This window comes from Oncorhynchus mykiss, chromosome 6 (assembly GCF_013265735.2).
Source record: "Oncorhynchus mykiss isolate Arlee chromosome 6, USDA_OmykA_1.1, whole genome shotgun sequence".
Classification (NCBI taxonomy): Eukaryota; Metazoa; Chordata; class Actinopteri; order Salmoniformes; family Salmonidae; genus Oncorhynchus; species Oncorhynchus mykiss.
Window position 1 is genome coordinate 9,438,523 of NC_048570.1, and position 25,178 is coordinate 9,463,700.

The window sequence follows — 25,178 nt, forward strand, 5'->3', positions numbered from 1 at the left end:
TGTTCAATGGTCCACCAATTATGTCCTCATTGACTTGAATGAAGACACCCCTTCTAGTAATTATATTTCTATGGTTCTATTAATGTCAATGTATTCAAAAAAAGTGCTGATGAGTGGAGTGACGCTTATGTTATGTTCTTCTCTCCTATGTAGAGCAAGCACAGGAGAGCGATGCGGAGAACAAGACAAAGTAAGTGCTTGGTGATCGTTCTCTCTCGGTTGGTCGGCTCTTACCGCGGTGGTCTTAATTTGCATGGATGTGCTGTTGTTGTTGTTGTTGTTGTCGTTACAGTTACTATTTGGATGATGGGGTTGCGTGTGGAATCTAATAGTCACATTGGGCATCCAGTAGTCACATGGGGCATTTAGTAGTCATATGGGGTATCTAGTAGTCACAATGGGCCTTCGGTCATCACAATGGGCATTCTGGTAGTTACATGGGACATTCATCCTGTGAACATCTAAACACACACACCACACACACTATCCCAAATGCCCAAATCCTGTTACAGTAACTCCTGCATGCTTAGTTGACCACCAAATTAGAGGGAGGAAGCCACCTGAGATAAACCTGGCGTAGCCGGAGTTACAGTAAACTGTTTCAATCTGAGAGGTCTGACTCTGGGCCTGTGCTTAGCATAGTTGTAGTGAATGTGGCTCTGGGGTGAGCCTAGTGGCTGGCGTCAACCCACAACAAGATGCAAATCTTGGGTCAATTTAGCATGTTTCCTATTATTTGTTAAGGTTAGGATTGGGGAGGGGAAGCTGATCCTAGATCTGTACCCAGGGGAAACGTCACCCTGCAGTGTGGACTGTCTGTAGTGGATTTGGTTTTCCCATGAGAGAACAGAGTTATAAATGAGGTCCTCCAAAATAATGTGTTTTCCAAATGTGACAATATTTACTACAGTATGTTTGACATACTACCTCTGTGTGTGTGTGTGTATGTGTGTTGCTTTCTGTGGTTTTCTTGTGAACATGACCGTGGTGCAGTCTGTGGTGTTTAGGTGATTATAGTGCTGTGGTCATGATGTGCGTTCGCCTTGCAGTTTAGTCTTGGTATCCACGTGGATATGGCAGTGCTTGATCATGCTGTGGTCGTTAACGTGTTCAATTGAATAATGACCACCACTGTCTTTCCTTATAGAAGCATCTTCATGACTGGGGATGTGCATGGCTTCTTGATTCCGTCCCAAATGGCATCCCATTTCCTGTACAGTGCACTGCTTTTGACCAGGGCCTGTTGGTCTATTTGGAATGCTCACCCGTGTGTGATGTGATCATGCTTCCTGGATTGTTGTGACCAGCAACTCATTCCATGTTCATCCATTTGTCCTCTATTCAGCTTTTCGGTAACACTTGAAGTTCATGACGTATCCATAACAGTGTCTTTAACGCATCATAATGTGTCATAATGGCGTAGCTTTCTACAACTTGACGTTATATTTCCATATATAGTTTTATTCATATTCTCCTTTTCTTTTCTCTTCCTCTTCTTGACTTTCTTTGTCACTCGCCCTCTCTCCTCACTCCTCTCTCCTCACTCCTCTCCCCTCTCTCCTCACTCCTCTCCCCTCTCTCCTCACTCCTCTCCCCTCTCTCCTCACTCCTCTCCCCTCTCTCCTCACTCCTCTCCCCTCTCTCCTCACTCCTCTCTCCCTCACCCCTCTCCCCTCTCTCCTCACTCCTCTCCCCTCTCCCCTCTCTCCTCACTCCTCTCTCCCTCACCCCTCTCCCCTCTCTCCTCACTCCTCTCCCCTCTCTCCTCTCCCCTCTCTCCTCACTCCTCTCCCCTCTCTCCTCACTCCTCTCTCCCTCACTCCTCTCCCCTCTCCCCTCTCTCCTCACTCCTCTCTCCCTCACCCCTCTCCCCTCTCTCCTCACTCCTCTCTCCCTCACTCCTCTCCCCTCCCTCCTCTCTCCTCTCTCCTCTCCCCTCTCTCCTCACTCCTCTCCCCTCTCTCCTCACTCCTCTCTCCCTCACCCCTCTCCCCTCTCTCCTCACTCCTCTCTCCCTCACTCCTCTCCCCTCCCTCCTCTCTCCTCTCTCCTCTCCCCTCTCTCCTCACTCCTCACTCCTCTCCCCTCTCCCCTCTCTCCTCACTCCTCTCTCCCTCACTCCTCTCCCCTCTCCCCTCTCTCCTCACTCCTCTCTCCCTCACTCCTCTCCCCTCTCTCCCCTCTCCCTCTCCACTCACTCCTCTCTCTTCACTCCCTCTCTCCTCAACCATCTCTCCTCTCTCCTCACTCCCTCTCTTCTCTCTCCTTACTACCTCTCTCCTCAACCATCTCTCCTCTCTCCCTCTCTCCTCTCTCCCTCTCCTCTCTCTCCTCACTCCTCTCTCCCTCTCTCCTCTCTCCTCACTACCTCTCTCCTCAACCATCTCTCCTCTCTCCCTCTCTCCTCTCTCCCTCTCCTCTCTCTCCTCACTCCTCTCCCCTCTCTCCTCACTCCTCTCTCCCTCACTCCTCTCCCCTCTCTCCTCACTCCTCTCTCCCTCACTCCTCTCCCCTCTCTCCCCTCTCCCTCTCTCCTCACTCCTATCTCCCTCACTCCTCTCCCCTCTCCCTCTCTCCTCACTCCTCTCTCCTCACTCCCTCTTTCCTCAACCATCTCTCCTCTCTCCTCACTCCCTCGCTCCTCACTCCTCTCTCCCTCTCTCCTCTCTCCTCACTACCTCTCTCCTCAACCATCTCTCCTCTCTCCCTCTCCTCTCTCTCCTCACTCCTCTCTCCCTCTCTCCCGACTCCCTCTCTCCTCACTCCCTCTCCTCACTCCTCTCTCCATCTCTCATCCTCACTCCCTCTCTCTTCACTCCCTCTCTCCTCAACCATCTCGCCTCACTCCTCTCTCCTCATTCCCTCTCCTCTTTCCTCTCTCCTCTCTCCTCACTACCTCTCTCCTCAACCATCTCTCCTCTTTCCTCACTCCTCTCTCCATCTATTCTCTCTCCTCCCTTTCTCCTCATTCCTCTCCCTCTGTCCTCACTCCCTCTCCTCTTCCTCTCTCCTCACCCCTCTCGCCCTCTCTCCTCACTCCCTCTCCTCTTTCCTCTTTCCTCCCTCCTCTCTCCATCTCTCCCTCTCTCCTCACTCCTTCTCCTCTTTCCTCTTTCCTCACTCCTCTCTCCATCTCTCCTTCTCTCCTCACTCCCTCTTCTCTTTCCTCTCTCCATCTCTCCTCTCTCCATCGCTCCCTCTTCTCTTTCCTCTCTCCTCACTCCTCTCTCCTCACTCCCTCTCCTATTCCTCTCTCCTCACCCCTCTCGCCCTCTCTCCTCACTCCCTCTCCTCTTTCCTCTTTCCTCCCTCCTCTCTCCATCTCTCCCTCTCTCCTCACTCCCTCTCCTCTTTCCTCTTTCCTCACTCCTCTCTCCATCTCTCCTTCTCTCCTCACTCCCTCTTCTCTTTCCTCTCTCCATCTCTCCTCTCTCCATCTCTCCTCTTCCCCCTCTCCATCTCTCCCCTCTCCTCACTCCCTCTCCTCTTTCCTCTCTCCTCACTCCTCTCTCCTCACTCCCTCTCCTCACTCCTCTCTCCGTCGCTCCTCCTCACTCCCTCTCTCTTCACTCCCTCTCTCCTCAACCATCTCTCCTCACTCCTCTCTCCTCACTCCCTCTCCTCTTCCCCCTCTCCATCTCTCACTCACTCCCTCTTCTCACTCCTCTCGCCCCCTCTCTCCTCTCTCCGTCTCTCCTCCTCACTCCCTCTCCTCTTTCCTCTCTCCTCACTCCCTCTCCTCTTCCCCCTCTCCATCTCTCCCTCACTCCCTCTTCTCACTCCTCTCTCCCCCTCTCTCCTCACTCCTCTCTCCTCTTCCCCCTCTCCATCTCTCCCTCACTCCCTCTTCTCACTCCTCTCCCCCCTCTCTCCTCACTCCTCTCTCCTTACTCCTCTCTCCCTCTCCATCTCTCTTCTCTCCATCTCTCCTCACTCTCTCTCCTCTTTCCCCTCTCCTCTCTCTATCTCTCCTCACTCCCTCTCCTCTTTCCTCTCTCCTCTCTCCTCACTCCTCTCTCCTCTCTCCCTCACTCCCTCTTCTCACTCCTCTCTCCCCCTCTCTCCTCACTCCTCTCTCCTTACTCCTCTCTCCGTCTCTTCTCTCTCCTCACTCCTTTCCGGGTGGGTGGCAGAGTGAAAAAGGTGAACACCCAGGTGATCGGACCGAAATACACCAAGCTGAGAGACTGGCATCACGGGGTGTCTGCACGCACACTCAACGTCCTTACCCTCCAATAGTGCCCTCTGTTTGTGTGAGTGTGTCACTGGTGTAGTACACACCCCCCGCAGCCCCCGCAAGGCAGGGGCCCCCCCAAGATTTTGGGGTTGGGGTCCCTCTGGAGATCGTGCCCCCCAGATAGCGTATGAAGATTTCATAAGCCATTAATTTTTTTTCGAATCACAGGAAATTATCTTTTTCTCTCAGCCTCATGGCAGAATGTGTAAAATGGCACCAGATTATCTATAAAACTCTTTTCTCTGTCCAATGTTTTTTTCTTTTTTTCTTAAAGAAAATAATTAATTTGGTTGGGGGAGGAGCGCTTACTCGGACCTTGCGGGTTGCCATGTGTGTGTGTGTGTGTGTGTTTGCGTGCGTATTAGCCTAGAGCACAACTGCCATCCCAAATGTCATCGACTGTGTCCCGTCTAATTTTACTACCCAGTTTGGCTCACAATCTCACAGTATATTTCTCTATAGTATATTTATCTATAGTATAATGGTCTATAGTATATTTATCTATAGTAAAATGTTCTATGGTATATTTATCTATAGTATAATGGTCTATAGTATATAGCTCTTCAGAGAGATGCAATATCTTAGTGTAACAGTTGGGTCATGTTTGAAACCTGATGCAGTGTCTACTGATGGTTGATTGGTTGACTGGCTGATTGGTTGGTTGGTTGTACTGTATCATGTGACCATTAAAAGTAGAAGTTGCTCCAGCCAGTGACACACAATATTATTGGGGATTGAACACAATAAAACCATAAGGGTTATTTCCATTGTGGTGTAGATTCCTCATGAAATGTACTGTTGGATATTCAATTAAAACAGACACTGACAACAAAAAAGTGGACAGTTTTTGGGCAGAGGACCCTTGATTACAGGGTTGGACGGCTACAGTGGGCCTGCTGCTGTGGTTAACAGAATAATCAAACATATTAAATAGATACACTGAGGATACAAAACATTAGGAACACCCTCAGAACAGCCTCAATTCTTCGGGGCATGGACTCTACAAGGTGTCGAAAGCCGTCCACGAGGATGCTGGCCCATGTTGACTACTATGCTTCCCACAGTTGTGTCATGTTGGCTGGATGTCATTAGGATGGTGGACCATTGTTGATACACACAGGAAATTATTGAGCGTGACAACCCCAGCAGCGTTGCAGTTCTTGACGCACTCAAACCGGTGCGCCTGGCACCTACTACCATACCCCATTCAAAGGCACTTAAATATTGTGTCGTGCCCACTCAACCTCTGAATGGCACACATACACAATACATGTTTCAATTGTCACAAGGCTTAAAAATCCTTCTTTAACCTGTCTCCTCCCCTCTGCACTCCTACTCTGGCATGTCCTGGGGAAGTGTTTTCTGTGAAAGGTATTCAGACACTCTTGGAAGACAAATGGGACGTTTTTCTGGAGAGAAAAAAAGTTGTATTATTGTTAGAAACAGACTACTTCTGCTAGTATCATTTCATCCCTGGGATTGAGTTTTTATAATTTATAAGACCGTGTATTGTGATGATAACAAAAATTATAGCAAGAGCCACATCATGCACCCACAGGAGAGAGAGAGAGAGAGAGAGAGAGAGAGAGAGAGAGAGAGAGAGAGAGAGAGAGAGAGAGAGAGAGAGAGAGAGAGAGAGAGAGAGAGAGAGATGCACATATATGTGACATAGTACACAATCTTCGGGAAACACTTTTAGCTTGTGAGCGCTACTTTCATAAATACTGGCTAAAAAGTATACAAATGTACCGGAGAATCTCTTTAATACATGACATTATGTACAGGGTATATTAGCCTCAACTTCTGTTATGTGCTTTGAATGTGATGTCATCATGAGTTGTCATGATGTTTCAATAAAGTCAAGAAGCGTTCATTTCAGCCTTTCTATCTTCTTCTTCTCTCTGACAATAGTTCTCCCATTATAGCTGAGACAAACGACGGCCAGGTCAGGCACAGTCACACTCATCCACTCTCTGACTGCTGACCTTTTCACCTTTGACCTATCGACTCCTCACTCTGCACTGTCCCTTTGTGGACATACAGTGAGCTCCAAAAGTATTGGGACAGTGATACATTGTTTGTTGTTTTGTCTCTGTACTCCAGCACTTTGGATTGGAAATTATATCATGACTATGAGGTTAAAGTGCCGACTGACAGGTTTCATTTGAATGTATCTTCATCCATATCGGGTGAACAGTTTAGAAATTACAGAACTTGTTGTATATAGTCCCCCCATTTTAGGGGACCAAAAATACTGGGACAAATTCACCAACATGTGTATTAAAGTAGTAAAAAGTTTAGTATTTGGTCCCATATTCATATCACCAATGATAACATCAAGCTGGTGACTCTACACATTTGTTGGATGCATTTGCTGTTTGTTATGGTTGTTTCAGACGATTTTGTGCCCAATAGAAATGAATGGTAATAATGTATTTTGTCATTTTAGAGTCACTTTTATTGTAAATAAGAATAGAATATGTTTCTAAACACTTCCACATTAATGTGGATGATACCATGATTACAGATAATCCTGAAGGAAATGTGAATAATGATGAGTGAGAAAGGTACAGACACACAAATATCATACCCCCCCGCCCCCCCAAAAAATGCTAACCGCTCCCCATTACAATAACAAAGGAGGTTAGCATTTTTGGGTATGTAAAGTACCAGTCAATAGTTTGGACACACCTACTCATTCAAGGGTTTTTCTTTATTTTACTATTGTCTACATTGTAGAATAATAGTGAAGACATCAAAACTATGAAATAAAACATATTGAATCATGTAGTAACCAAAAAAGTGTTAAACATATAAAAATAAATGTTATATTTGAGGTTCTTCAAAGTAGCCACCCTTTGTCTTGATGACAGCTAAGTGAGTCTCTCCACAACCCACACAGTTGTGAAGAGGGCACGAAAACGTTTCTTCCCCATCAGGAGGCTGAAAAGATTTGGCATGGTCCCTAACACCGTACCCAAATCGGTCACGCATGTGCTCCATCGTGCACAAATTGGTTTTGTCCCCCCACACAAACATGATCACAACACGCAGGTTTAAATATCTAAACAAACTCTGAACCTATTATATTAGTTTGGAGACAGGTCAAAAAGCCTTAAACATTTATCGCCTACCAGACGAGCTAAACTACTTCCATGCTCGCTTCGAGGCAATTGGCACTGAAACATGCATGAGAGCACCAGCTGTTCCGGAAGACTGTGTGATCACACTCTCCGAAAGCCGATGTGAGTGAGACCTTTAAACAGGTCAAATTTCACAAGGCCGCAGGGCCAGACGGATTACCAGGACGTGTACTGCGAGCATGCGCTGACCAACCAGCAAGTGTCTTCACTGACATTTTCAACCTCTCCCTGTCCGAGTCTGTAATACCAACATGTTTTAAGCAGACCACCATAGAGCCTGTGCCCAAGAACACTAAGCTAACCTGCCTAAATAACTACCCGACCCGTAGCACTCACATCTGTAGCCATGAAGTGCTTTGAAAGGCTAGTCATGTCTCACATCAACACCATTAGCCCAGAAACCCTAGACCCACTCCAATTTGCATAACACCCCAACAGATCCACAGATGATGCAATCTCTATTGCACTCGACACTGCCCTTTCCTAACTGGACAAAATGAACACCTATGTGAGAATGCTATTCATTGACTACAGCTCATCGTTCAACACCAGAGTGCCGTCATAGCTCATCAATAAGTTAAGGACCCTGGGACTAAACACCTCCCTCTGCAACTGTATCCTGGATATCCTGACAGGCCGCCCCCAGGTGGTAAGGGTAGGTAACAACACATCCACCATACTGATCCTCAACACAGGGGCCCCTCAGGTGCATGCTCAGCCCCCTCCTGTACTCCCTGTTCACTCATGACTGCACAGCCAGGCAGGACTCCAACACCATCATTAAGCTTGATGATTACACAACAGTGGTAGGCCTGATCACCGACAACGACGAGACAGCCTATAGGCAGGAAGTCAGAGACCTGGCAGTGTGTTGCCAGGACAACAACCTCTCCCTCAATGTAACCAAGACTAAGGAGATGATTGTGGACTCCAGGAAAAAGAGGACCGATATCTATTTCAACCCTGTTACACACCATTGAGAGCATCTTGACTGGCTGCATTATCGCTTGGTACGGAAACTGCAATGCACCCCGACCGCAAGTCGCTACAGGGGGTAGTGCATACCACCCACTACATCACTGGGGTCGAGCTCCCATCCAGGACCTCTATACCAGGCGGTGTCAGAGGAAGGCCCAAAAGATTGTCAAAGACTCCAGCCACCCCAGTCATAGACTGTTCCCTCTGCTAGCGCACGACAAGCGGTACCAGTGCACCAAGTCTGGAACCAACAGGACCCTGAACAACCTCTACCCCCAAGCCATGACTGCTAAACAATACTACTAAATAGATAATAAAATGGCCACCCGGACTACCTGCAATGACCCTTTTTCAACTCTCCGGCACCGACTATGCACACACACTGGACTAACACACTTACACTGACCCCCCAACACACATAGACATACACACACACTGGACTAACACACACATAGACATACACACACACTGGACTAACACACAGATAGACATACACACACATAGACATACACACACACTGGACTAACACACACATAGACATACACACACACTGGACTAACACACACATAGACATACACACACACTGGACGAACACACTTACACTGACACCCCAACACACACATAGACATACACACACACTGGACTAACACACACATAGACATACACACACACTGGACGAACACACTTACACTGACACCCCAACACACACATAGACATACACACACACTGGACTAACACACACATAGACATACACACACACTGGACTAACACACTTACACTGACCCCAACACACACATAGACATACACACACACACTGGACTAACACACACATAGACATACACACACACAGCATACGTCCACAGACACACACATAACATGCGCGCACATGTACACTGATGCCACACACACACACTTTCTCATACATATGGTGCTGTTACAGCTCAGTCTATCATCTATCCTGTTGCCTAGTCACCACCCCTACCTACAGTACATGATTCCATGTGTGTTATTTCCTAGTGTTGATGTCTGCGCTATTATTCTACAATGTAGGAAATAGTCAAAATAAAGAAAACCTTTGAATGAGTAGCTGTGTCCAAACTTTTGACTGGTACTGTATGTATATTTTTGTATCTTTATGTTGGAAAAATACCCATAATTAAGCATTTCACTGTTGGTCTACACCTGTTGTTTACAAAACATGTGACAAATAACATTTGATTTGATGATTATATATATATTTATGCAATGGTGAAGCACAAACGTTATGATCAGGGCGTGTGGCTCTATCATGTTCCACAACTTTTTCATTCCTCTAGCAGTTCCATTTTGACACCACTAGAGGGCGATGGTGTCCTAGGAGAGATTCAAGCCATTGGGTCGGATTGGGAAGCTAGTGATGTCCATCACAATGACGACTCCTCTGCTACAGACCAAATACATACGGCTCCTCTCTCACCTATTCACAGGTACAACAAAGCAAACAAATTATTGTGAAATTGATCATAAAAAGCCCTGAGTCAGCAAACACCGTTCATTATTTTCCTCCCATTGGAAGGTTGGCCAGGTGAGGTCAGAACATGAGAAACATGTGATTGGTTTAGCCTTGGTCCAGGGCTTTAGTGAAACTTTCTCAATGAACATTTATGTAGGGCGTTAGTAGAGGAATATACGTTAAGGCCTTGGACCACAGCTCTAGAAAACACTGGGGTTAAAGTATCAACCTCCTGTAACAAAATGACAGTTTAAAACCGGTGTCTACCCCGGGTAAACACTGCAGAGACATAGTGCGTCTCAGATTAGTAGTGAGTGCAGATCTAGGATCAGTTTGGCTTTTTAGATAATAATGCAGAGACATAGTGCATCTCAGATTAGTAGTGAGTGCTGATCTAGGATCAGTTTGGCCTTTTAGATAATAATGAAGGACCTCAGCCACCCGAGCCACTGCCTGTTCACGTCGCTATCATCTAGAAGGAAGAGACCGTACAGGTGCATCAAAGCTGGGACAGAGACTGACAAACAGCTTCTATCTCCAGGCCATCAGACTGTTAAACAGTCACCACTAGCCAGCCTCCGCCCAGTACCCTGCCCTGAACCTTAGTCACTGTTACTAGCCTCCCCCCAGTACCCTGCCCTGAACCTTAGTGACTGTTCCTAGCTTTCCCCAGTACCTTGCCCTGAACCTTAGTCACTGTTACTAGCTTTCCCCAGTACCCTGCCCTGAACCTTAGTCAATGTTACTAGCCTCCACCCAGTACCCTACTATGAACCTTAGTCGCTGTTACTAGCTTTCCCCAGTACCTTGTCCTGAACCTTAGTCACTGTTACTAGCTTTCCCCAGTACCTTGTCCTGAACCTTAGTCACTGTTACTAGCCTTCCCCAGTACCTTGCCCTGAACCTTAGTCACTGTTACTAGCTTTCCCCAGTACCCTGCCCTGAACCTTAGTGACTGTTACTAGCCTCCACCCAGTACCCTACTATGAACCTTAGTCGCTGTTACTAGCTTTCCCCAGTACCTTGTCCTGAACCTTAGTCACTGTTACTAGCCTTCCCCAGTACCTTGTCCTGAACCTTAGTGACTGTTACTAGCCTTCCCCAGTACCTTGTCCTGAACCTTAGTCACTGTTACTAGCCTTCCCCAGTACCTTGCCCTGAACCTTAGTCACTGTTACTAGCTTTCCCCAGTACCCTGCCCTGAACCTTAGTGACTGTTACTAGCCTTCCCCAGTACCTTGTCCTGAACCTTAGTCACTGTTACTAGCCTTCCCCAGTACCCTGCCCTGAACCTTAGTCACTGTTACTAGCCTTCCCCAGTACCTTGCCCTGAACCTTAGTCACTGTTACTAGCTTTCCCCAGTACCCTGCCCTGAACCTTAGTGACTGTTACTAGCTTTCCCCAGTACCTTGCCCTGAACCTTAGTCACTGTTACTAGCTTTCCCCAGTACCATGCCCTGAACCTTAGTCAATGTTACTAGCCTCCCCCAGTACCCTGCCCTGAACCTTAGTCACTGTTACTAGCTTTCCCCAGTACCTTGTCCTGAACCTTAGTCACTGTTACTAGCTTTCCCCAGTACCCTGCCCTGAACCTTAGTCACTGTTACTAGCCTCCCCCCAGTACCCTGCCCTGAACCTTAGTCACTGTTACTAGCTTTCCCCAGTACCCTGCCCTGAACCTTAGTCAATGTTACTAGCCTTCCCCAGTACCCTGCCCTGAACCTTAGTCACTGTTACTAGCCTCCCCCAGTACCCTGCCCTGAACCTTAGTGACTGTTACTAGCCTCTCCCAGTACCCTGCCCTGAACCTTAGTCACTGTTACTAGCCTCCCCCAGTACCCTGCCCTGAACTATAGTCACTGTTTCTAGCCGGCTACCACCCAGTACTCTACCCTGCACCTTAGAGACTGCTGCCCTATGTACATAGAGTCATTGAACACTGGTCACTTCTATAATGTTTACATACTGTTTTACCCACATTAGATGTATATACTGTATTCTAGTCATGGCTTATCCAATATAACTACTGCTGTACACATCTTTTCTACAAGGTGTCGAAAGCGTTCCACAGGGATGCTGGCCCATATTGACTCCAATTCTATCCATGGTTGTGTCAAGTTGGCTGGATGTCGTGAAAAACCCAGCAGCGTTGCAGTTCTTGACACTCACATGGCATGTCTGGCACCAACTACGATACCCCGTTCAAAGGCACTTAAATCTTTTGTCTTCAAATCAAATACATTATTTTTATGGTCGCATATACAGTGGGGAGAACAAGTATTTGATAGACTGCCGATTTTGCAGGTTTCCCTACTTGCAAAGCATGTAGGGGTCTGTAATTTTTATCATAGGTACACTTCAACTGTGAGAGACAGAATCTAAAACAAAAATCCAGAAAATCACATTGTATGATTTTTAAGTAATTCATTTGCATTTTATTGCATGACATAAGTATTTGATACATCAGAAAAGCAGAACTTAATATTTGGTACAGAAACCTCTGTTTGCAATTACAGAGATCATACGTTTCCTGTAGTTCTTGACCAGGTTTGCACACACTGCAGCAGGGATTTTGGCCCACTCCTCCATACAGACCTTCTCCAGATCCTTCAGGTTTTGGGGCTGTTGCTGGGCAATACGGACTTTCAGCTCCCTCCAAAGATTTTCTATTGGGTTCAGGTCTGGAGACTGGCTAGGCCACTCCAGGACCTTGAGATGCTTCTTACGGAGCCACTCCTTAGTTGCCCTGGCTGTGTGTTTCGGGTCGTTGTCATGCTGGAAGACTCAGCCACGACCCATCTTCAATGGTCTTACTGAGGGAAGGAGGTTGTTGGCCAAGATCTTGCGATACATGGCCCCATCCATCCTCCCCTCAATACAGTGCAGTCTTCCTGTCCCCTTTGCAGAAAAGCATCCCCAAAGAATGATGTTTCCACCTCCATGCTTCACAGTTGGGATGGTGTTCTTGGGGTTGTACTCATCCTTCTTCTTCCTCCAAACACGGCGATTGGAGTTTAGACCAAAAAGCTCTATTTTTGTCTCATCAGACCACATGACCTTCTCCCATTCCTCCTCTGGATCATCCAGATGGACATTGGCAAACTTCAGACGGGCTTGGACATGCGCTGGCTTGAGCAGGGGGACCTTGCGTGCGCTGCAGGATTTTAATCCATGACGGCGTAGTGTGTTACTAATGGTTTTCTTTGAGACTGTGGTCCCAGCTCTCTTCAGGTCATTGACCAGGTCCTGCCGTGTAGTTCTGGGCTGATTCCTCACCTTCCTCATGAGGAAGGGACTGCGAGACTAGTTAGGATCGAGGGAAAGATGAACGGAACAAAGTAAAGCGAGATCCTTGACGAAAACCTGCTCCAGAGCACTCAGGACCTCAGACTGGGTCGAAGGTTCATCTTCCAACAGGACAACAACCCTAACACACAGCCAAGACAACGCAGGAGTGGCTTCGGGACTTGAACCCGATCGAACATCGCTGGAGAAACCTGAAAATAACTGTGCAGCAACGTTCTCCATCCAACCTGACAGAACTTGAGATGATCTACAGAGAAGAATGGAAGAAACTCCCCAAATAGAGGTGTGCCAATATTGTAGCATCATACCCAAGAAGACTCAAGGCTGTAATCGCTGCCAAATGTGGTTCAACAAAGTAACGTAACAAAATGTGGAAAAAGACAAGGGGTCTGAACTCTTTCTGAATGCACTGTATGTAGTAGATGTCATTGCGAAGTTGATTAGGAGCCAAGAACAGGGTGTCCAGGTCTATCAGCGCCATCTTGTCAGTCATCCGCTGAATGGCACACATATACAATCCATGTCTCAATTGTCTCAAGGCTTAAAAATCCTTCTTTAATAAATATTCTTCAGGATTGGTGGGTCCCCTGCGGGACGTTGAGCTAATGTAGGCAAATGCGATTAGCATGAGATTGTAAGTAACAAGAACATTTCCCAGGACATAGACATATCAGATATTGGCAGAAAGATACAATTCTTGTTCATCTAACTGCACTGTCCAATTTATAATAGCTATTACAGTGAAATAATACCATTCTATTGTTTGAGGAGAGTGCACAGTTTTGAACATGAAAAGTTATTAAGAAACCAATTAGGCACATTTAGGCAGTCTAGATACACATTTTTGAACAGAAAGGAAATGGTTCTTTGGATCAGTCTAAAACTTTGCACACACACTGCTGCCATCTAGTGGCCAAAATCTAAATTGCACCTGGGCTGGAGTAATACATGATGGCCTTTCTCTTGCATTTCAAAATGATGGTACAAAAAAATACAAAAGAACTGTTGGTTTTGTCTTTGTATTATCTTTTACCAGATCTATTGTGTTATAGTCTCCTACATTCCTTTCACATTTCCACACATTTCAAAGTGTTTCCTTTCAAATGGTACCAAGAATATGCATATCCTTGCTTCAGGGCCTGAGTTACAGGCAGTTAGATTTGGGTATGTCATTTTAGGCAAAAATTGAAAACCGGGTCCTCCCCTTCATCAACATTGATTGAAGTGGATTTAACAGGTGACATTAATAAGGGATCATATGGAAAGAGCAGGTGTTCCTAAAGTTTGGTACAGTAGTTGAACCTATATTTATACTCCGGACTCTGACATTGCTCGTTCTGATATTCTTATTTTTTATTTTTTTTACTGTTTGGATTGTGTGTGTATTGTTCTGTATCGCTAGGTATTATTACTGCACTGTTGAAGCTAGAAACATAAGCATTTCACTGCACCTGCGATAACATCTGCAACCCTGTGTATCCGACCAATAAACATTGATTTGATTTGAATAAGATCGGATGGGGAGACCTAATCCTAGATCAGCACCAATACACTGATTCTAGATCAGCCCTGCTATACTGGTCCTAGATCGGGACTGCTACACTGATCCTAGAGCAGCACTGCTACACTGATCCTAGAGCAGCACTGCTACTCTGATCCTAGATCAGTACTTCTACTCTAATCCTAGATCAGGACTGCTACACTGATCCTAGATCAGCACCGCTACACTGATCCTAGATCAGCCCCGCTACACTGATCCTAGATCAGCCCCGCTATACTGATCATAGATCAGCCCTCCTACTCTTGATACACACTGTGATGGCCTTTCCAATGATATGAGCACACACTCCAGAGGATCTTCTCATTATGTGCCAACAGTATAAATGCACTTGTTTCTCTGGGCAAGTGGCTCCATATACAGTAGGAAAGAAACCCTTCATTGACAGTATGCTTATCCATCCATCCTCTTATCTCTGTGTCCCTCCCAGCTCCTCTCCAGTACAGCCACTGACACATCTTTCTCCTGTGTCTGCAGTACAGCCACTACTCTCCCCAAAGTCAGTGAGGTACGGGAATCATACCAATCTACTCTATCCCAGTGTCCTTATCAGTGTAAAGTCTGCTGCCCCCTTTCCTGTGTTCTATGGGTGCAGGCGAGAGCTCCTGTTGAACCCACTGGAGTTCCTCCCTCGAGGTGGTCCCTGCCCACCGGCCCTCACCCCTAGTGCACCGACTCTGGCTATACGGTCCCATTCTACTGTTATTGGTTTACAGGCCAGGTAAAGCTCAGTGCTGTGTGTGCGTGTGTGTGTGTGCATGCGAGCAAGCGTGTAAAGGTTGCTAACCTGAGGTTTAGTGATCATAGTAGATGCATTCTATTTAGGATGTATTCTTGATTGATTTTAGTAATTGTAAATGTGGATCTGCATTCATCACTGAAATCATCAGTCCTAGCTGTTCCCTTCACCCTGTCGGTCCCACCTTCTTATGCCCTCCTACTGTCCCCCTGTCTTCCTGTCTTCCTGTCTTATACTGTCCTGTCCTGTCCTCTCCTCTAATGTCCTCTCCTGTCCTGTCTTGTCTTATTATGTATCCCTGTCCTCTTCTCTCCTCTTTTGTCCTCTTCTGTCCTCCCCTCTCCCTCTTCTGTCCTCTTCTGTCCTGTCCTGTCCTCTCCTGTCCTTTCCTCTCCTGTCCTCTCCTGTCCTGTCCTGTCAACCCCTTGTGCTTCCATGACTACCTCGTTAAAAGAACCCCACACAGGTCACCTGAGGGGACGGTCTCTCAGTCCCTATTGGATGCCTTGCTCATTACGCCTATCACCACCCTCCCGCCCCTCCGCTTGAGGAAGAAGAAGCGTCGGAGTGTTAGTGCCTTACACCTGCCCAACAACAAGAGGTAGAGGGTGACATCATCGTGTGATGTAATGTATGGCGATCACTCACTCTACCTTGTAGACTGAAGACCTGTTGACATGAACCGTTAACGATGACTGATTACTTATGTCACAATTTCCCCATGGCGGCATGTTATAGTGTGGGTCACTAACTAACAACCGTATCTAACAAAAAAAAAAAAAAAAACATAACGAAAGGCAGCTAGAGAGAACTTAGCCCCTGTTCTTTCCCTCGATTCCATATCGACCTTGTTAGATCAGAAGTGAATGAATAGATATTAGCAATATGGTGGAAATTCCATCCAGCCTTTAAGAAGAGGTCTAGTCTAGTTCAAATTAAAGATAACATCAAGCACCATATCACCCTTTTTGAAAACCTTTCAGACCTACAGGAGCGCCTACAGAGGAGGGGCTAAGGGTTCATTTGGAATTGATTGAGAGTCTTCGGCTATTCCCAAATGGCACCCTATTCCCTATTTAGTATACTATTTAAAGTGTACTGAGCAGTGCACCCTTGCATAGTGCACTACTTTAAATAGTGTACTAAATAGGGATTAGGGTGCCATTTGGGAATAGCCAACTTTGTGTCAACAAAGAGCCGTCTATGGGAGTTGAACTTTAAAGCCACCGCCTCTGAAATGTAGCTAGCTAGCTGCTTGACAACAGCCGAGTTCCCTCAGCACGCTGCAAATGTCAACAGCCGTGTTGTGTCCCTGAGAAAACCTAGCGGACAAGCTATGATCCCGCCGAAACAATTTGGCATGAGACGCATTTTGGCTGAGTTCAAACGTGACAGTAGGCATACAGAAGTGTTTAGAACAAGTGTGGCAGTATGTGAGATCTGACATTTGTCCAGGAAATAGCCACGCTCATACAAGTCCATCTGTGTGTGTGTGTATATACTGCTTGTGTGTGGGTATACTGTATGTGTGTGTGTGCATGTGTTTGTGGTTTGTGGGTTTATTTCCATATATTGTATATGTGCGTGTGTGTGTATATGTGCAGGGGGTATACTGTGCGCGCACGTGCACGCGCGTGTGTGTGTGTGTGTGTGTGTGTGTGTGTGTGTGTGTGTGTGTGCGTGTGTGTGTGTGTCGATGTGTGTGTGTGTGTGTGTCGATGTGTGTGTGTGTGTGTGTGTGTGTCGATGTGTGTGTGTGTGTGTGTGTGTGTGTCGATGTGTGTGTGTGTGTGTGTGTGTGTGTGTGTGTGTGTGTGTGTGTGTGTGTGTGTGTGTGTGTGTGTGTGTGTGTGTGTGTGTGTGTGTGTGTATGCATGCAGGGGGGGTATCAGGAGAAGCAGTTGGACATCTGACAGCTTTGTTATTAGAATGACAGTCCTGTGTAGTAATAACCATAATTTAACCTACTAGATAACCATGGTGAATAACCATCATTTAAACCACTAGGTAACCATGATGAATAACCATCATTTAACCTACTAGATAACCATGGTGAATAACCATCATTTAACCCACTGTAGGTAACCATGGTGAATAACCATCATTTAACCCACTGTAGGTAACCATGGTGAATAACCATAATTTAACCCACTAGATAACCATGGTGAATAACCATCATTTAACCCACTGTAGGTAACCATGGTGAATAACCATCATTTAACCCACTGTAGATAACCATGGTGAATAACCATCATTTAACCCACTGTAGGTAACCATGGTGAATAACCATCATTTAACCTATTAGATAACCATGGTGAATAACCATCATTTAACCCACTGTAGGTAACCATGGTGAATAACCATCATTTAACCCACTGTAGGTAACCATGGTGAATAACCATCATTTAACCCACTGTAGATAACCATGGTGAATAACCATCATTTAACCCACTGTAGGTAACCATGGTGAATAACCATCATTTAACCTACTAGATAACCATGGTGAATAACCATCATTTAACCCACTGTAGGTAACCATGGTGAATAACCATCATTTAACCCACTGTAGGTAACCATGGTGAATAACCATCATTTAACCCACTGTAGGTAACCATGGTGAATAACCATCATTTAACCCACTGTAGGTAACCATGGTGAATAACCATCATTTAACCCATTGTAGGTAACCATGGTGAATAACCATCATTTAACCTACTAGATAACCATGGTGAATAACCATCATTTAACTCACTGTAGGTAACCATGGTGAATAACCATCATTTAACCTACTAGATAACCATGGTGAATAACCATAATTTAACAAACTGTAGGTAACCATGGTGAAAAACAATAATTTAACCCACTGTGGTAACCATGGGGAGTAACCATCATTTAACCTACTAGATAACCATGGTGAATAACCATCATTTAACCCACTGTAGGTAACCATGGTGAAAAACGATAATTTAACCCACTGTGGTAACCATGGTGAATAACCATCATTTAACCCACTGTGGTAAACATGGTGAATAACCATCATTTAACCCACTAGATAACCATGGTGAATAACCATCATTTAACCCACTGTGGTAACCATGGTGAATAACCATCATTTAACTTACGAGATAACCAGGGTGAATAACCTTCATTTAACCCACTGTGGTAACCATGGTGAATAACCATCATTTAACCCACTGTGGTAAACATGGTGAATAACCATCATTTAACCCACTAGATAACCATGGTGAATAACCATCATTTAACCCACTGTGGTAACCATGGTGAATAACCATCATTTAACTTACGAGATAACCAGGGTGAATAACCTTCATTTAACCCACTGTGGTAACCATGGTGAATAACCATCATTTAACCCACTGTGGTGTGCATCCTATTCTGTCATCCCTGTTTCACCCCTCATCTTCCTTTTAATTCCTCTCTTTCATTCCTCATCCTCCCTTCTTTCTCTGTCCAAGAGTCTCCTGGCACCAATCAGTCACTGATCTGGGTGACCCCAACCTCTCCTCTCCTGTCAATGCTGTCTATATCTTTAGGTAAACATGGACTTTAATTTTGTATGAAAATAACAAAGTTAGTGTGTGTACGCGCTAGTATGCATGCGTTACAGTATTTTCTCTGTGAATCCTCTCCTTAGTGTATCTACACAGAAGTGCACCTCAGACATAATTTGAACAATGAGGGAGACATTGTGTGGTTCAGGCCGAGGATGCAAAAAGGTCCATGCACTACAGTACTTCCGGGGTGAAGTTTTCCCCTTAGGTACAGATCTAGAATCAGAGATGATTGTGGACTATATTTCGCATGGGTTCTCAGATACCTCAAAAAGTTCTACAGCTGCACCATCGAGAGCATCCTGACTGGTTGCATCACTGCCTGGTATGGCAACTGCTCGGCCTCCGACCGCAAGGCACTACAGAGGGTAGTGCGAACAGCCCAGTACATCACTGGGCCAAGCTTCCTGCCATCCAGGACCTCTATACCAGGTGGTGTCAGAAGAAGGTCCTAAAAATTGTCAAATACTCCAGCCACCCTAGTCATAGACTGTTCTCTCTGATACCGCACGGCAAGCGGTACCGGAGCGCCAAGTCTAGGTCCAAAAGAGTTCTTAGCTTCTACCCCCAAGCCGTAAGACTCCTGATCAGCTAATCAAATGGCTACCCAGACTGTTTGCATTGCCCTCTGCCCACTTTTACGCTTCTGCTACTCTCTGTTTATTATCTATGCATTGTCACTTTACCCTTACCTACATGTACATATTACCTCAATTACCTCAACTAACTAGTGCCCCCGCACATTGACTCTGTACCAGTACCCCCTCTATATAGCCTCCACATTGACTCTGTACCGGTACCCCCTCTATATAGCCTCCACATTGACTCTGTACCGGTACCCCCTCTATATAGCCTCCACATTGACTCTGTACCGGTACCCCCTCTATATAGCCACCACATTGACTCTGTACCGGTACCGCCTCTATATAGCCTCCACATTGACTCTGTACCGGTACCCCCTCTATATAGCCTCCACATTGACTCTGTACCGGTACCGCCTCTATATAGCCTCCACATTGACTCTGTACCGGTACCCCCTCTATATAGCCTCCACATTGACTCTGTACCGGTACCCCCTCTATATAGCCTCCACATTGACTCTGTACCGGTACCCCCTCTATATAGCCTCCACATTGACTCTGTACCGGTACCGCCCCTATATAGCCTCCACATTGACTCTGTACCGCTACCCCCTCTATATAGCCTCCACATTGACTCTGTACCGGTACCCCCTCTATATAGCCTCCACATTGACTCTGTACCGGTACCGCCTCTATATAGCCTCCACATTGACTCTGTACTGGTACCCCCTCTATATAGCCTCCACATTGACTCTGTACCGGTACCGCCCCTATATAGCCTCCACATTGACTCTGTACCGCTACCCCCTCTATATAGCCTCCACATTGACTCTGTACCGGTACCCCCTCTATATAGCCTCCACATTGACTCTGTACCGGTACCCCCTCTATATAACCTCCACATTGACTCTGTACCGGTACCCCCTCTATATAGCCTCCACATTGACTCTGTACCGGTACCGCCCCTATATAGCCTCCACATTGACTCTGTACCGCTACCCCCTCTATATAGCCTCCACATTGACTCTGTACCGGTCACCCCCTCTATATAGCCTCCACATTGACTCTGTACCGGTACCGCCTCTATATAGCCCCCACATTGACTCTGTACCGGTACCCCCTCTATATAGCCTCCACATTGACTCTGTACCGGTACCCCCTCTATATAGCCTCCACATTGACTCTGTACCGGTACCCCCTCTATATAGCCTCCACATTGACTCTGTATCGGTACCGCCTCTATATAGCCTCCACATTGACTCTGTACCGGTACCCCCTCTATATAGCCTCCACATTGACTCTGTACCGGTACCGCCTCTATATAGCCTCCACATTGACTCTGTACCGGTACCCCCTCTATATAGCCTCCACATTGACTCTGTACCGGTACCCCCTCTATATAGCCTCCACATTGACTCTGTACCGGTACCCCCTCTATATAGCCTCCACATTGACTCTGTACCGGTACACCCTCTATATAGCCTCCACATTGACTCTGTACCGGTACCGCCTCTATATAGCCTCCACATTGACTCTGTACCGGTACCCCCTCTATATAGCCTCGCTACTGTTATTTTACTTCTGCTATTTAATTATTTGCTACTGTAATTAAAAAACATTTACTTAACACTTATATTTTCTTAAAACGTCATTGTTTCTTAAGGGCTTGTAAGTAAGCATTTCACTGTAAGGTCTACTACACCTGTTGTATTCGGCGCATGTGACAAATAAAATTTGATTTGATTTGATGTTGATCTTCCCCCCAATCCTAACCTTAACCATTAGTGGGGGAAATGCTGATCTGACCCCAGATCAGCGTCTAGGGGAAACTTCACACTACACATTACAGTTCAGCTGTGCAGGGATCATTCCATGGTGGAGCTGGCTTCAGCGTTTCAATGAGGTGTGTCAGTACAGAGCCAGGGCAGCTGGTAACATACAGTAGCAGCTCCTTTGGTGTGATGCCAGCTCCATACACAAGTTCTGGGTCACCGTGGACAACCAACCTCCTCATCTCCGTAACCAAGGCGGCCGCTGTTGCCATAACACTCAGCTCCTCGGGGAGCCATAAGCAGACATGGTGGAGACAGACTAGAGATCCAGATTCAGCAACTTCAGCAGTTGGCATGGCACCACTGTACATCATGGCTGTAGTATTCAATGGGTATTTTTTTGGGCCCACCCGAGTATCTGAGTTCCTCACACACAGCGACCCGTCATAGACGACTCATTTAAATGGTCATCAGGCAGAGTAGAGGCCTGCACAAGACATTAGGAGGTAAGAGATGTGTCTGCCCTCCGTCAGCACTCTGGTGTTCTTGGATGTGTCTTGACATGAAGTGGGAAACTCGTCTACTTCCGAGTGAACAAAATGTAGTATACTACAGTTATGGGCACTAAAACGTTTTCTGGTGACCAATTAACACTGAAAAACACCAGATAGAAGTATGATGTTGGTGCTACTAGTAGGGTGAAGTTACCCCTAGATGCTGATCTTGGGTCAGTTTAACATTTTCCCCACGAATGCTTAATGTAAGGATTGTCAGAGAGGGAAACTGATCCTAGAGCTGTACATAGTGGAAACGTGATGTGTGTGAGCTGGTATGACTATTGTAGTACACGGCGAAGGACAGCTGTGACACACTGGTCTGGATACAAGTCTGTTGTTCTTGCAGTATTCACACAGAAGTTGGCCTGAGCCTCGGTTGCTTCTCTCCAACCTTTCTTTCTTCTCCCCGAGGGCTTAATACCTTTCGTTGTTTGTATTTGAAAATCCAACAGTTGTATTGGAAGAGGGTGACGGTCGGGGGCTTTGTGTGCCTGTGGGTGTTTGAGAGAGAAGCAGTAGAAGAATCAGTAAAAAACACAGCCCCTCTTCATTAGCGACGCATCTTACCTACAACAACATGGAGCCTTTCCAGACTCTGAAGTCAGGAGGACTTGGAGCTAGGTGTCAGACAGACTGGTATGACTAACCCTCTCTTTCATGTTTCCTTGCAGTGAGGAGGTGGAGGAGCCAGACACCAGTTCTCACATGTTGTCTGCAGTCAAGACCATGACCAAAGGACCTGCTGGCAGCCCCAGCAACTCCATCACCTTTACCACCACTCAGGGTAAACTGTGTGAGTGGGTGGGTGTGTATACTGTGTGAGTGGGTGTGTGTGTATACTGTGTGAGTGGGTGTGTGTGTGAAAACTGAGTGAGTGTGTGTATACTGTGTGTGTGTGTGTATACTGTGTGTGTGTGTATACTGTGTGTGTGTGCGTGTGTGTGTGTGTGTGTGTGTGTGTGTGTAAACTGGGTGAGTGGGTGTGTGTGTATACTGTGTGAGTGGGTGTGTGTGTATACTGTGTGAGTCGGTGTGTGTGTGTAAACTGAGTGAGTGTGTGTATACTGTGTGTGTGTGTGTGTATACTGTGTGTGTGTGTGTATACTGTGTGTGTGTGTGTGTGTGTGTGTGTGTGTGTGTGTGTGTGTGTGTGTGTGTGTGTGTGTGTGTGTGTGTGTGTGTGTGTGTGTGTGTGTGTGTGTGTGTGTAAACTGGGTGAGTGGGTGTGTGTGTATACTGTGTGAGTGGGTGTGTGTGTATACTGTGTGAGTGGGTGCGTGTGTGTAAACTGAGTGAGTGTGTGTATACTGTGTGTGTGTGTGTGTGTGTGTGTGTGTGTGTGTATACTGTGTGTGTGTGTGTGTGTGTGTGTGTGTGTGTGTGTGTGTGTGTGTGTGTGTGTGTGTGTCTGTGTAAACTAAGTGAGTGGGTGTGTGTGTGTAAACTAAGTGTGTGTGTGTGTGTGTGTGTGTGTGTGTGTGTGTAGGCTGAGTGAGTGGGTGTGTGGTAATGGCTGGAGCGGAATAAGTGGAAAGGTATTAACAACATCAAACACGTGGTTTCTGTGCTTTCAATGTGTTTGATTCTATTCCATTTGCTCCATTCCAGCCATTATTATGAGCCGTCCTCTCCTCAGCAGCCTCCCCTGCTTTGGATCTAGAGATTTCTTGAGAAATGTATGGAATTATTGTTTTTACACATCTACTGCGACATACAGTACCAGTCAAAAGTTTGGACACACCTACTCATTAATGACGATTTTGGAGGGTACTACGGTGTTAAATGCTGAGCTTTAATCGATGAACAGCATTCTTACATAGGTATTCCTCTTGTCCAGATGGGTTAGGGCAGAGTGCAGTGTGATTGCAATTGTGTCTGTGGACCTATTGGGGCGGTAAGCAAATTGGAGTGGGTCTAGGGTGTCAGGTAGGGTGAAGGTGATATGATCCTTGACTAGTCTCTCAAAGCACTTCATGATGACGGAAGTGAGTGATAGTCATTTAGCTCAGTTACCTTAGCTTTCTTGGGAACAGGAACCATGTTGGCCCTCTTGAAGCATGTGGAAACAGCAGAATGGGATAGGGATTGATTGAATATGTCCGTAAGCTCATCAGCCAGCTGGTCTACGCATGCTCTGAGGACGAGGCTAGGGATGCCGTCTGGGCCGGCAGGCTAGCGAGGGTTAACATGTTTAAATGTTTTACCCACGTTGGCTGCGGTGAAGGAGAACCCGCAGGTTTTGGTAGCGGGCCGTGTCAGTGGCACTGTATTGTCCTCAAAGCGAGCAAAGAAGTTGTTTAGTTTGTCTGGGAGCAAGACGTCAGTGTCCACGACGGGGCTGGTTTTCTTTTTGTAATCCGTGATTGACTGTAGACCCTGCCACATACGTCTCGTGTCTGAGCCGTTGAATTGCGACTCTACTTTGTCTCTATACTGACGCTTAGCTTGTTTGATTGCCTTGCAGAGGGAATAGCTACACAGTTTGTATTCGGTCATGTTTCCAGTCGCCTTGTCATGATTAAAAGCAGTGGTTCGCGCTTTCAGTTTTGCACGAATGCTGCCATCAATCCACAGTTTCTCGTTGGGGAAGGTTTTAACAGTCACTGTGGGTACAACATCACTGATGCACTTGCTAATAAACTTACTCACCGAATCAGTGTATACATCAATGTTGTTGTCTGAGGCTATCTTGAACATATCCCAGTTCACGTGATCGAAGCAATCTTGAAGTGTGGAATCAGATTGGTCGGACCAGTGTTGAACAGACCTGAGCACGGGCATTTCCTGTTTTAGTTAGTTTTAGTTTCTGTCTATAGGCTCGGAGCAACAAAATGGAGTCGTGGTCAGATTTGCCGAAAGGAGTGTTAGCGAGGGCTTTGTATGCTTCATGGATGGCAGAGTAGCAATGATCCAGAATGCTGCCAGCCCGGGTTGAGCATTCAATATGCTGATAAAATTTAGGGAGCCTTGTTTTCAGATTAGCTTTGTTAAAAGCCCCAGCTACAATAAATGCAGCCTCAGGATATGTGGTTTTGAGTTTTCATGGAGTCCAATGAAGTCTTTTCAGGGCCATCGAGGTGTCTGCTTGGGGGGAAATACACGGCTGTGAATATAGAGCGGTCCCTTGGTAGGTAATGCGGTCGGCATTTGATTGTAAGGAATTCTAGGTCAGTTGAACAAAAGGACTTGAGTTCCTGTATGTTGTTATGATCACACCACGACTCGTTAATCACAATGCATGC

General features: G+C 46.3%; 1 protein-coding gene across 5 annotated transcripts in view; it reads left to right on the forward strand.

Moving 5' to 3' along the window:
* pdlim5a (PDZ and LIM domain 5a) overlaps positions 1-25,178 on the forward strand; it is a 126,725-nt gene that overhangs the window by 87,377 nt on the left and 14,170 nt on the right. For 3 of the 5 annotated variants that reach the window (XM_036979372.1, XM_036979371.1, XM_036979373.1), the window contains 6 exons: positions 154-190; positions 9,675-9,824; positions 15,146-15,436; positions 15,909-16,055; positions 18,931-19,008; positions 22,608-22,720. In XM_036979372.1, coding sequence (XP_036835267.1) covers positions 154-190; positions 9,675-9,824; positions 15,146-15,436; positions 15,909-16,055; positions 18,931-19,008; positions 22,608-22,720 — 816 coding nt within the window. The remainder of the gene's footprint in view (positions 1-153; positions 191-9,674; positions 9,825-15,145; positions 15,437-15,908; positions 16,056-18,930; positions 19,009-22,607; positions 22,721-25,178) is intronic. The other 2 variants (XM_036979370.1, XM_036979374.1) reach the window with 2 other exon arrangements.